This window comes from Hyperoodon ampullatus (genome assembly GCF_949752795.1).
Source record: "Hyperoodon ampullatus genome assembly, chromosome: 13".
Classification (NCBI taxonomy): domain Eukaryota; kingdom Metazoa; phylum Chordata; class Mammalia; order Artiodactyla; family Ziphiidae; genus Hyperoodon; species Hyperoodon ampullatus.
In genome coordinates, this window is record NC_136926.1 from 52,380,756 (window position 1) to 52,393,025 (window position 12,270).

The window sequence follows — 12,270 nt, forward strand, 5'->3', positions numbered from 1 at the left end:
CGGTGAATTGTCAGTGGTGCCTGGAGGGCCCACCTGTGCCCATCGACAAAAGATTTCGTGCTGGACAGTCAGCATTGGCCACTGGGGAGGAGGGGTGCTGCAGCCACCTGTCCAGTGTATTTGCTATTTCTGGTCAGGTCTCTCCCAATTCACACTTTGTCCCCAGGAAGGTGTGAAAGGCCCTTAGATGACTCTGGTGTGCAGGGGTGGGCACAGTGGGACCCATTGCCAAGTACCGTCCTGGATGCTTTGCTGAGGCTATATTATTGCCCCCCACCCAGCATCAGGAGCTACTTTCTGGGCTGGAGGCTATTCCCCCAGGGGTTCACTGCTGCCCATGAACATGCTGAAGGTGAAACCAGGAGTGGCAAGCAATTTTTGGTCCTTAGGATGCTTAAAATAGTTCATGTTAGCCTAGGTTGACTAGTTGGTTTTTTTTCCTACCAAACAGAGGATTCAACTAAATCAAAGTGACTTATTTGCCCCTGTAGTCTCAACCTGTTACCCGCCCCTATCCGCCGAATGACAGGTGTGGAGTTGCCTCTGTGGGCACCATGCTGACTCTCACAGGGATGGCTCACTGTAGAGAAGGTTATCTGAACCTTTGGCATCTGCCTTCATGGCCATGGCCCTAGTGTGTTTCAGAAGATAGCTCAGCCCCCAAGCTCTGGCCTCGTGCTGGTCACTCAAGGTCAATCCCTAGAACAGGGATTTATGATGTTTTATAAAAAGGAAGTCTGGCTGCCTCCTCATTTCCTGGCTCCCAAAAGTGAAAGGAGGGAGAGTGGCCATCAGGAGGCAGGAGTTCAATAAGAACTCAAACTCAGAGCCCCCCAGGCGCTGCCAGCTTTGAGATTCGTACAAGAGGTGACTAAGTTTGGGGCTGCATATTTTGGACCCCTTGGTTCTGTTTGACCCGTTGACATGCTTGTTTCCAGGGTAAAGAACACTAAACCAAGTTGCTGCAGACTCTTGGACCCTGCTCCTTCCATATCATTGGCTTTAGATTCTGACAGGAATTTTTCCCCAGAAAAGAAAGTATCACTTGACACCTCCACCAGGGAGAAGCAGAGCTTCTCAAGCCACAGAACTTGGGGGCTGGGGGATGTGATTCTAATTCAGTGAGATGGGTGGCTGAGAGTCTGCTTTCACCACACTCCTAGATGAGGTCCATCCTGCTGGTATACACTTTGAGTAACTTCTTGAACTGTGGCTCTCAACCATGGCTGCACATTAGAACTTTCTGCAGAGCTTTAAAAATTCCAGGTGTCTGGGCTGTACCCAAGCTGACCACTTGAGAACCTCTGCGGTTGGGCCCTGCCCAGGCCCCTTGGGTGATTAGTGGCCTTAGGAGAAGGACTCTTATTCCACTCTGTGTGCCCCCTGCCACATTCCCTCTGTTTTTTTTAATGGAAAACTATCACTCAGGGGCACTGGCTTTTTACATCTTCAGGAATATGTTTGTGGGCTCCAACATCAATATCTAAGACCTTTACATTTATTTTTTCCAACATTTCACTATTTCCTGGTGCTGCTGTGAGTTCTTTGCCATTCTCTTGGTGCTCCCATGTAAGAACTTGGCTAGGGACTTGCTATTTAAAGTTTTTCCTCAGACAGTATGGGCACCACTTGGAGGCTGGTTAGAAATGCATATTCATGGGGACCTCTCCAGGGCAACTGATTCAGAATCTGCATTTAACAAGATCCCTGGGGGACCCCATGCACGATAATGTGGAGGGGGTCAATGGGGTATGAGGCCAGGACTGGAATTGCAGGGTCCCCAGGTGTGCACATCTTGGGGGGCAAACTCATCTCCAAAGGGGTGAGGCTGACCCACACTCTCTCCACACTGCATGCTCCAGGCCAGGCCAGCAAAGCACTTGTCTTTTTGCCTGTCTGAAGCATGCGAAATAGTATTCCTTATGGTTTTAACTTACTTTTCCCTGCTAGTGTTCTAGGAAGGTCGAGCCTCTTGTGATTTTCATCTCTTCTTTTGTGTATGGCTTGTCCATACCATTTGCCTGTTTTTCTCTTGCTCTTTTTCATGAACAGATATCTCTTTCTTAAATAGTTTTTTAAATGAAAGTTATGAGAGGCTTTTTCAGGTGTCTTAAGTAGATTATCTTCAGTATTTGCCCTTTATTGCCCTCCTCTTATTTACTTCAATAAACCAGTAACCAAGTGGCAGAAATTTTGCACCAGTTAACTCCTGGGCTTCCTGCAGTGGGCAATCTTAGAGCAAGAGTCTCCACTGGGAGGAGCTGGGAAAAGCATGTGGGGAATCAGACCACAGGAGAGGAGTTGAGAAAGGATGCCAGGTGAGGGAGTGCCCTCCAGAAGGTGGGCAGGGTTGGGTCAGGGACCTCAGAAAAGGAGATTGCCTGAGAGGGGCCTGGCTCAGGGTATGTACTCCTCCTATAGGTTACATGTCTGTGTTGGCAAAGAGTGTTGGCCCTGCTCTCTGGTCTAGAGAGAACCAGATTCTTAGAGAGACACATAATGTCACTGGGAACAATAACACAGTCATAATTAGTTTTCATCTTCAATCTGGCCAGAGAGATATTTTGCCTGTTTTTGTGGTTGACATAAAATAATTTCCTGTGGTATCGTTTCCATTCCAATCTTATGCAAAACAGCCCTATATTCTTTTTATTTAGCCCAACACATTTTGTCCTGTGATGCAGTTACTACAACAAATACAGCACTGCATGTATGTAAATGTTTATCTGTAGCAGGTTTAATTAATTAGTAATGGCACCATCCACAGAAATTTAAGATGGGGGAAGTTACTTTGATTTCTGTTATAAAGGGATGTAAACTCTAGCTTTTCCTAAGAAGTTAAAGGAATGAGAAAAAACCAATTTGCAAAATCGATGTGAAGTGTTGGGCTGGGGCCTCACCCTGAAACGATGCTGCGTTTGATTTGATTGTGTAATGGTGGCCATGTGGCAAGTGGATAAATGAATAACCAGCATATTTGGGCTATACCTCATTTGGCTAAAGACAATAATAGTCTAGCTATTGTAGGAAACCAAACAGAATCCAGCTCATAACCTAGAGATTTATGACCTGCAAGCCCCTCAAGAATCCTCTGAGATACTTAAACATCTGCTTTCATGTTTGGTGCTGGTGGCTAGGCCTACATCCACCAAATGTCCTGCTTAAAGCCTGACATATGCAGCCAGCTGGAACTCACCGAGGGCACCATAATGGATTCGCAGGTTCCCAGCCTCTGCCCCTTGTGTTGTTTTCCCAGCTGGTGCCATTGGGGTCTCATTAAGTAAGATGTTTCGAATTGTCCAGTTGATTCCTAGCCTGTGAAATGTCAACACAATGCAGCTCATATGCTTCCCCAGATTCTAGCTACGGCTCTCAAATCGGCTGGTGGAGATGGCCAAGGAGAGCATTCTCCAAGCTCTTTGTTTTCTTCTTATTTTGGTTTCTCTTTTCTTCGTACTGGGGCAAGTCCTTTGTCCTGGGGCTACTTGTTCTCTTAGGCCTCCCGGATGTTGGTCTTCCCTAGAAAACCCTGAAGCTGACGGGCATCTGAGATCTCCTTCCCACTGTGATTCTGCAGGATGGGCCTGGGGCCTGGGGAAGAAAAGGACCCCTTGTGTTCTTTTCTGTGGGACCCAACTTCGGAAGAGGGTCTCTGCCCAGCTGGCTGTCTGCATGTAGCCATTACCCTGGACTATCACAGAGCAGAGCAGGCATTAGGGACTCATAGTTGGCCTTTTCCTCTTCCCTGCTGAGAGAGGCTGAATGCCCCCTCTCCTGTTGAGTTTCTCTTCAAGGGGAGTCTGGGCCCCACCTGTGATGTGACCGTGCAGTTTTGGGCTCAGGGCTATATTTCTTTAAAAATGCAGTCACTTCGATGTGACCTACAAATAATCTAACAGTGTCTTAGGAACATAAGGTTGGTCACCCTTACAAGACCAGTTTCTCAATGGGAAGGGCCAGAAGTCTGATTCTCGGGGCTGCTAGGAAAGGAACACTGAACTCTGACTTGACTTCATGCTCTCATCTCACCCCATCTCTTATGAGCCTTCAGCATTCCTCTTGAAGGGCATGTGACAGATTCACGTTGATTCGATATAACTAAAATCTTATTTTACAGAATATTGAGGGGTGTTGCCATGCTATCTGTTAAGTAGGATTCCGTGGAGAAGGAGAATGAACGAATCCGAAATAAAATATTGAATCTGTTTTAGGGAAAATGGGAGATATGCCTCACAAAATATTAGATTGAGCCCTGGAACTGATCAGCACTCAGCTTAGTTTAGTTGTCTCTAATTTTCCAAAGTGGTATTTGAAAATGTTCAGGAATTTTCCCACTAATCCCATTAAGAAAAATTTCCCTGCATGTTATTTACATGGTTCTTCCCTACTTAACAATTTTATATTCTTTTATAGGGACAATGGAATGGGCCAGAGACTTTAAAACGGATGCTCTTAGAATACAGTAAAATAAGATGTTAGTGGAAAGGACCAAAGTTTCTCAATCAAGGTTTTGTCTTGTCAACATCATAACTATTTACTCAGCACCTAATTATTCTTCGAGCTCATTAAAGCTGGACTGATTCCTCCTCTAAAGACAGCTAAGGGCAGCCACCCATGTGTACAGGACACATGACAGGAAGATAAATAGAATAAGTCCAAGAGAGAATCAAAATCTTTTCCCTAAACCCAGGTGGAGAGTCACTGCATTTTAGAGGGCCAACGTAAGGGTTTGTGCCTCTGGGGAGAAGTGCCACCCCCATCAGCGCCCGCTCCAGGCTTCGGGAGTACAGTGACCAGAGGGGATGGAGCTGACAGTGGCTCTAAGATTCACTGGGGCTGACTTTAAACCTATGGTGGGTGTCAAGCCCTTGTCACTAGAAAAGGAAGATGGGGAAGTAAGGAAGGCATTTGCAGCCTGGCTCTGCACTGGGAAGGTCTTGGAGGCAGGGCTGGATGGACACAGGAAAGGGACTGTGAAGGGGTTTGACGGCGGTGGGCTGGGAGGCATAATTAGACTCTGTGGACGGGGGAGAGAAATGAGGCCCAAATCCGAGCAGGTGCTATCAGAACAGACTCCAAGTCACCTGGAGACAGGCCCTAAACAGGGGTGTACGGGGCTCGTACCCAAGCCCAAGCGGGTGGAAGCAGCCCCCTGCTCTAGAGCAGAGTCAGGCTGGTAGCCAGGACTCTGAGGTGGAAAGAAGCTTAGGTAGAAGCCTTGGGGTTAGACAAGTGGTGCCGGAAGAGCTTGGAAGGGTCTCACTGCCCTGAATGGCTCTCTGGTTGTTGTATTTTTGGACAAATCTCCCTTCCAAATTGGGAACTAGCACTTTGAAAAAGGAGGCTGGCTGTGTGTCGTCCTCCACAGTGTCTGTCTGTATGCCAGGTACCCTTTTGCCCCAGAGTGGAAGTTCAAGAGGAATCTGAGAATTTGTCTTTCCTGCATCAGAGCAAAGTACAGGGTTCTAGGAAAGGTGCTTTGGAAAGTGCCAAGCACCTTACTGGCAAGGGGTTACAGTAGTTCATTGCCTTTGCTGCCAAGTTCAGATGGAATCCAGTTCCATGCTTGGGAATTTGCACAGTCATACAGCCGAGGAGACTGTTCCCGTATAAATGGCTTGGCTTCACTGAGCCTCAGTTGTCTTCGATACAATGAGGGCGGTCGTGCCAGCCTCCTGGGATGGTTGTGAGGGTTAAGCGGGGCACCTAGGACGGGTTCTCAGCACCCTTCTTCCCTTCACACTGCTGTCCAAGGGTCCCAAACATAGTAGGAATGTGAAGCTGCCTGCAGGCGTTTAGGAGCTGCCAGGAAAGTCACCCACGAGCCTGTGCACAGAAACCACACCTGCCCCCTTATCACTTTGCTACCATCACCCACCTGGCTCCTCATCCACCACTGTCCACCTCACTTGGCCTGCTGTAATTTGTAGACCAGACCCACCTTCCCCTCTCTTTTTACCCCCAGGACACTGGTGCAGTGGCTTGCCCCTGTGCACGGAAGCCTGGATTGTTAGCATTGTACGTGTCTAGTATTGTTGTGACATCCCAGTAAGCACTAAAGAGCTAGACTTCATCTGGAAGGGGGGAAGGCAGTTCTGTCCCGCCCAGGACTTGCAATAACGCTGAGAACTCTGAGCTCAGAAAGCCATGGAGCGAACGGTTTTGTTTCTTTCCGCCCAGGCCAGGTCCCATCCTCTCCCCGTCCTCCCCAACACCGTGACCCATAAGAAGAAGTCTGCTTTTGCGTTCCAACTGATTGCTTTCTGTTCAGTGCTTACCTAGGAACCAAAGAGATTATTGAGGAGCACTGGATGTCAACGTAGCCACAGATGTAGGGGGGAAGTGGGGTAGGGGCACTGCGCAGCCAAGACCAGTGACCAGACCAGTGGCTGTAGAAAGCGCCCGCTACCATAAGTATTGCTGAGAGCCATCTCAGCATGAGTGAACTCAGTTTCGGGTTAAGCAGAATTCGGAGACTTCAGCCCTATCACCACAAAGGCCATGCCTTCATGCGGGGCTCCCTTTCCCCGCATCTCACTCAGATGGCAGTGTTCTAAGTCAGGGATCTGAATCTCCTGGGGAGGTTAGAATGCACTGTCGGGGCCTCTCCCAGAGATCTTGATTCTTTGTGCCCAGGCTGAGTCTAAGAAGTTGAGTTTAAATCAACCAGGTCTGGGAACCTTGGCTTCTTGTCATTGTTATTCCACGTTTTATTTTTTTAGCTTTTGATTTTGAAAGAATTTTAGACTTAACAAAAACGTCACAAAAATAGCACAGAGAGTTGCCTTATATCTTTCACCCAGCTTCCCGTCATGTTAACAGCCTGCACACTGTAGGACAATGCATCAAAAAATTAACTCAGCTGCAGGCTTGACTCAGATTTCAGCATTTTCCCCCTAATGCCCTCTTTCTGTTCCATGATCCCACCCAGGGTCCCACATTGCATTGTCGTCATGTCTCCTTAGTCTCCTCTGATCTGTGGAGGACATTTCATGACCTTGACACTTTTGAAAAGTACCAGTCAGTTAGTTATTTTGTAGAATGCTGTCAATTTGGGAAACCTCTTCTTTTAATGGATGGGATTTTATGATGGAGGGTGGAAGTAAGAAAAATAACCCAAATGGTTAAATAATTGATGTTGACCAAAAAAAACAAAGAAACCCAAACCCATGAAAATCCCACAGAATATCTAACGTCGAATCACTAAGAATGATACACCTTAAAATGATTCCCAGTATTTAAGTCCAAAGAGGCAGGACTGGGCCTGCCATTTTTCTCCAGTCGCAAACAGGTCCCTCCAGGAGCAAGGGCTGCACACATGGACAAGCAGCATTTGAATACCAGCGGGGCCAGTTACCTCCCAATCCCAAGAAACAAACATGTAAGATATCTTCAAGTTCTGATATGAGCCCCTGTCATCCTAGACACAGCACTCTTAGTATACTCGATAGAACAATTTTTAGGATCTTCGGGATTACAAAAAAAAAAAAACAAAACACACACACACAACTTATTTCCAAATTGCTTGACATTATGTGCAAAAAATGAAAAAAAAAAAAAAAACCTGTCAGTGGTCCAAAGGTGAAAGAGCACACATGTGGGTTTCTGTCACATGGAAGTAAAACTCGGTCCATTTGCCATCAACATGAAAGACTGTCAGAACATGTGCTGCCAGGCGCGTCAGGGCACAGTTGTTTCCAGGGTGGGCTCTGATTCAAACGTCCTGGCCCAAATCCTTCTCTTCCCTTTACTGTGTACATAGGGGCCAGAGACTGGATCTCTCTATGCCGCTGCTGCTTGTTCCCTGGGGAGCTGATCACAGTCCCCATCTCATAGGGTTTCCACAAATATGGGGTGAAATGATCCATGGTAGCACGCAGGAAATGGCAGCCACCACTGCCGTTATTCTCAGATTCACATCAGCAAAGAGTTGCCTGGGAGCACTTTGTAGGATCAAAACATTTTTTTGCAATTCAAGGGAGGGGGGAAAGTAAGAGAAAACGAACTTACGATTTTTCCATGAGCCCCAGACCCCCCTGTGCTGCATGTTGACAGCAGAGGCACCTCTGTGTCAGACCCCGCTGCTGACATTGTGAGAGCTGTCCCAAGCCCCTGGGGCATCGAGTGGCTGCTGGTGCCAGCCAAGTGACCCATGCCATCTATGGAAGGAGTGTGAGGCAGACAGGGATAAACATTTCCAGGGCCTGTTCTCTGTTAAGCAGCTGCGGGGAGGGGAGGCTGTCACGTGTGACAGGCTGGCGAGCAGCTCTGCTGCAGCCGGGGCATTCAAGTGGGAAGCAGGAAAAGGGAGCAGTGGAGAGGGGCCCGGAGGGATGTTATCTTATCAGATGTCAGCCAGCCCTCCCCCCTGCACCCCTCCCCCCGCCCCCACCACCTGCCAGCATTTGAGAAGTGCTAGTTGAGAATTCCCTATTTGATGGAAGGCTTGTTTCTGTTGTGCAAGTTCCATATCCTGCCAGCTCCTGCGTGTTGGTCCTCTCATTCTCATATGTCCTCAGCCCTTTATTGCTTTCTGGAAACTTTCTGCCTGAGAGCCAACTCCTGTGCGGACAGGGTCTGCTGCCCTGCGCCCTTCCCCTCACTCTGTGTTCCTGTCAGCTCCCGGCCTCCTTGGTGGGACACTTGGCTCAAGGTGGAGGCTCACGTAATACCTGTTGAATGAATGAGTTAACTGACGAGCAGGTAGATGGACAGACAGACACCGTAACAGGCCCTTTCCAGGCAGGACTTGAATCAGGGTACAAAGCTGATTTCAACTGATTACCTTCATTTCACACCTTCTTTCAAGAGTCTTTAACAAAGGAAGGATTCAAATTCTTAAGGTCCTTTTCAGGATTAATGTATTTCTGGGAGAATTTATCTGAGTTGTCATGAAGGCCCACAGAAAGTAGGACTCCATAAATGGGGCCGGTTTTTCTATGAATACCTGCCTTTCAGGGACACATCTGGCAAGCGAAGGGACCTTCACTTATACTGGCTTTTCCCCACAGCAGAGAAAAGCCCAGGCTGGAGGGCGCAGGAGGGTCCTCAGGGGTCTCGTGCATCAAAGCTGCGAGTAGACCATGAGGCTGAGGACAGCAAGGCCGGTGCAGCACCATTAAGCTTTGTTCTGTTCTCTGAGCTGGTCCCAGATAGGCTGGTCCGATGCCCACATCTATTAGCAGATTATTGCCTGTTCCGTAAGGTGCCAGGGTCCTTACTCAAGTATTTATGTGAACTGAACCCTATAGTTCTAGGGCTAAAGCAAACATGTGAACAGAACTGTAAGAGGCATCTGTCAATGCCACCAGTTCGTGGAGTCTTCTGTGGTCATTTGGCCACGTGTGTATACCTGAAGGCGCAAAGCTGTGGTTCCTAGCCCATGCCACCTCCTGCTGCTAAGGAAACGTAAGATGCCCTCCTAGTGCAACATGGACTTATTCAGGCAGAATTTTGCATCTTGGATAAGAGGTCTCAGCAGTCCTTGTCAAGGATGAGAAATATTTCATCTTGTTTTCTGCCATTAAAATTATTATCTTTCTTTAACAAACACTTGAAGGAGTGTTTAAAGAACATAAAGGGTATTACAAACTAGTGTTTTTATTGCTGCCCCATAGAACGAATTCCATTACTCAGTTAAATGCAATCTGCCTCCAGCCAAGGCTCTGGAGCCAAACATTTTGTCTGGATGAGTTAAATACTCAGTCTGGAGCCCAAGGGGTCCGGGGTTGCAGGAGGGTTAGCCAGTGTAGGAGCAGCTGCGGACGGGTGGCTCTAGGGCCCTGAGCTGGGCTTGAAAATACAGCAGCATGAGGTGGCATGATCTGAGGGTACCCCTCACCACAGAGCTTTGTGCGTCTATAAACCCGTGCTTAATGTCTGTGAATCTTCACTAAGTGTGTCCATTCTTTGAGTCACAGTGCTGAGCACACAATAGGCTCTCCATGAAGTATTTGTTGACTGACGGACTGATGGATTGGGTGTTGGCCCCTGTTCAGAGTGCTGATTCCTGGGAGAGAAGAAAGTATTTATTAGTAGTTATTAGCCTCTGTTTGTTCTACCAGAGGCCTAGCTCTTTCAGATTCTTTGTCCATGGGCTAAGTGGGCTTTTGCCCAGGGGAGGCATCGATTTGGGTGTTGCTGCAGACACACAGGTGGGACCCTCACCTCTGGGGAGGCCTCAGAGGGCACAGGACCCCTCGTCATAGAGGGGGCATGGGGAATTAGGTCTGGCAAGGAAGGTGGGAAAACACTAAGGGTGAGCTTTACTTTCTCCACGTTCTAATCAAGGGCCTTCCCTGAGGATCTCAGGGACTCCAGCTGACTAAGGATGTACTGTAGATGGTAGATCTGTAACACATCTCTTCTGAAAATAGAATAGGCCAAATATAATTTATCAACTAAGGAAAATGTAATTAGGAACCTTTCAAATGAAAGGACCAGTCTTGGAAGGGGCAGCTGCCTCATCATGCAGCCTTATTCAGCCTTTATTTTGACATCGAAATTGATCAACACTAAACAATGGAAAACCCATAATGTCAGGCTAAACATAAGCCAATTCTAAGTCAGTTAAATATGAGTGTGCCTCCAGCTGCCAGTTGTAAACCTCAGAGTGGGGAGGTCATTGGTCCTTCTTGAGCCTGTGTGTTTCGCAGAGAACATCCACCAAATCCACTCAGAAGTTTGGCAGTTTGCTCCTTGGCATCCAGTCTACAAGGAGTCCCTGGTTAATCTCTGTAGAGGCCCTTTGATGAGTTGAGACTAAGACCCTGATGCTCGTGGAGAACTCATCCTGACAGCTACCCCTTGCGCCGGGTTCCGTTAATGCCTTGCTGTGGGGCCTCTACAGAGGTATGTCCCTGCAGATTTGCGGGATTATTTTACCTAATTTGCATCCCTGGAATTTGCATTTTCCTATGCTCAGTAATTCCTTTTCCAGCTCTGATCCGCTCCTTATGCTGGGAAAGGCTGAGCTCTCAACATGCCACCTGCATTTTGTAGTTTGCACCGTTTCTCAGACACCTCATGAGGGTGGGCCTCTCCTCCCCTCTTACAAGGTCCCCTATCTACCTGACTTTCCAGGTCAGTGCCTGTGTCATCTTCAGGTCAGTCCCTGGCAGCCCCTAGATTGTCCCTGCCCTGGTGGCCAGCCAGCCAGGGCACTTCAGCAGGAGTAGGACGGGGCCAAGTGTCCCTGAGCGCTGTGACTCCTCTGGGAGTCCTCGGGGGAAGGAGGCCTGTGGCCTGACTGCCACGTGCCTGGTTGCTAACACCGCCTTCTCTTCTCGTCCCTTCGCCTCTGGTCTGCCGGCGCCGCTGCAGTGCGGAGGACCCTGAAGAGTGGCCTGACTCCGGAAGAAGCCAGGGCCCTGGGCCTGGTGGGCACCTCAGAGCTGCAGCTGTGACCCCCTGGTGCCCTAAGGTGTGTGCCCATGCAGAGTGCAAGCTCCTGCTGGAAGGAACCCCTCCGGTGGGAGGTGAGGAGACTCTGACACCCAAAGGTTCTGAAAGGGGTGCCCATGCCTAGGTGTCACCGAGTGACTTGCGTAGCCCGCTGTGCACTGACATGGATCTTGGAGTCCCCTTCACAGACTTCCTTCATCATGTCAGCTGTGTTTCTCTTGTTTCCTTGACACCTGGCTTAGTAGTTCCAAAGTGTGACACCTTTTCTGTGCAAGGAACGGCCCTTTTATGGAGCAAATCACTTCTGTCACAGTTACTATGGTCATGAGGCAGTTTGATTAGGTTCACAGACTGGGTCTCTCCATAACACCAAAATATCCAGATGTAAACTCCAAAATTGTACACAAAAGAAAGCACAGATTGTTTACCAGTTGTGGATTTTAGATGTACTAAATGTTTATGCAAATTCAGAAATGTACACCATGTTTCAAATACTAAATAAATAGAGTTTAATGCCATAACCGGAAATTTTCATTCTCCTGGTGCAGGACTTTAAACAGCTCCATAGGCTTGCCCCCTTCTGAATCAGCAAAACCTTTTCTAGGGTTCATCAGAAGGACCCTGGCTCGGAATGGCCTCCAGGCCCTTTGGGTTTCCTTTTTTGTTGTTGTTAATTGAGTGAGAGACACTGACATGTGCTCTTTGTAACTCCAGGTTAATTAGGCATCAATCTTTGTGGCAGTACAAGTCAGCAATAACCTCACGTGTATCGCCTTACCTGTGTGCTTTGTTTTTGCTCCTTTGTGATGTAGAAACAAAAATCAGAGTAGCATTTAAAAAATCTGAACTATTCTGCAACTCATTCAC

General features: G+C 48.1%; 1 protein-coding gene across 7 annotated transcripts in view; it reads left to right on the forward strand.

The window, feature by feature from the left end:
* FHOD3 (formin homology 2 domain containing 3) overlaps positions 1–11,495 on the forward strand; it is a gene marked incomplete at its 5' end in the record, with an annotated part of 495,578 nt that extends 484,083 nt beyond the window's left edge. For all 7 annotated transcript variants that reach the window (XM_079717563.1, XM_079717564.1, XM_079717565.1 and 4 more), the window contains one exon: positions 11,323–11,495. In XM_079717563.1, the coding sequence (XP_079573689.1) occupies positions 11,323–11,405 (83 nt within the window). In that variant the 3' untranslated portion in view covers positions 11,406–11,495. The remainder of the gene's footprint in view (positions 1–11,322) is intronic.
* Between the last annotated feature and the right edge of the window lie 775 nt (positions 11,496–12,270).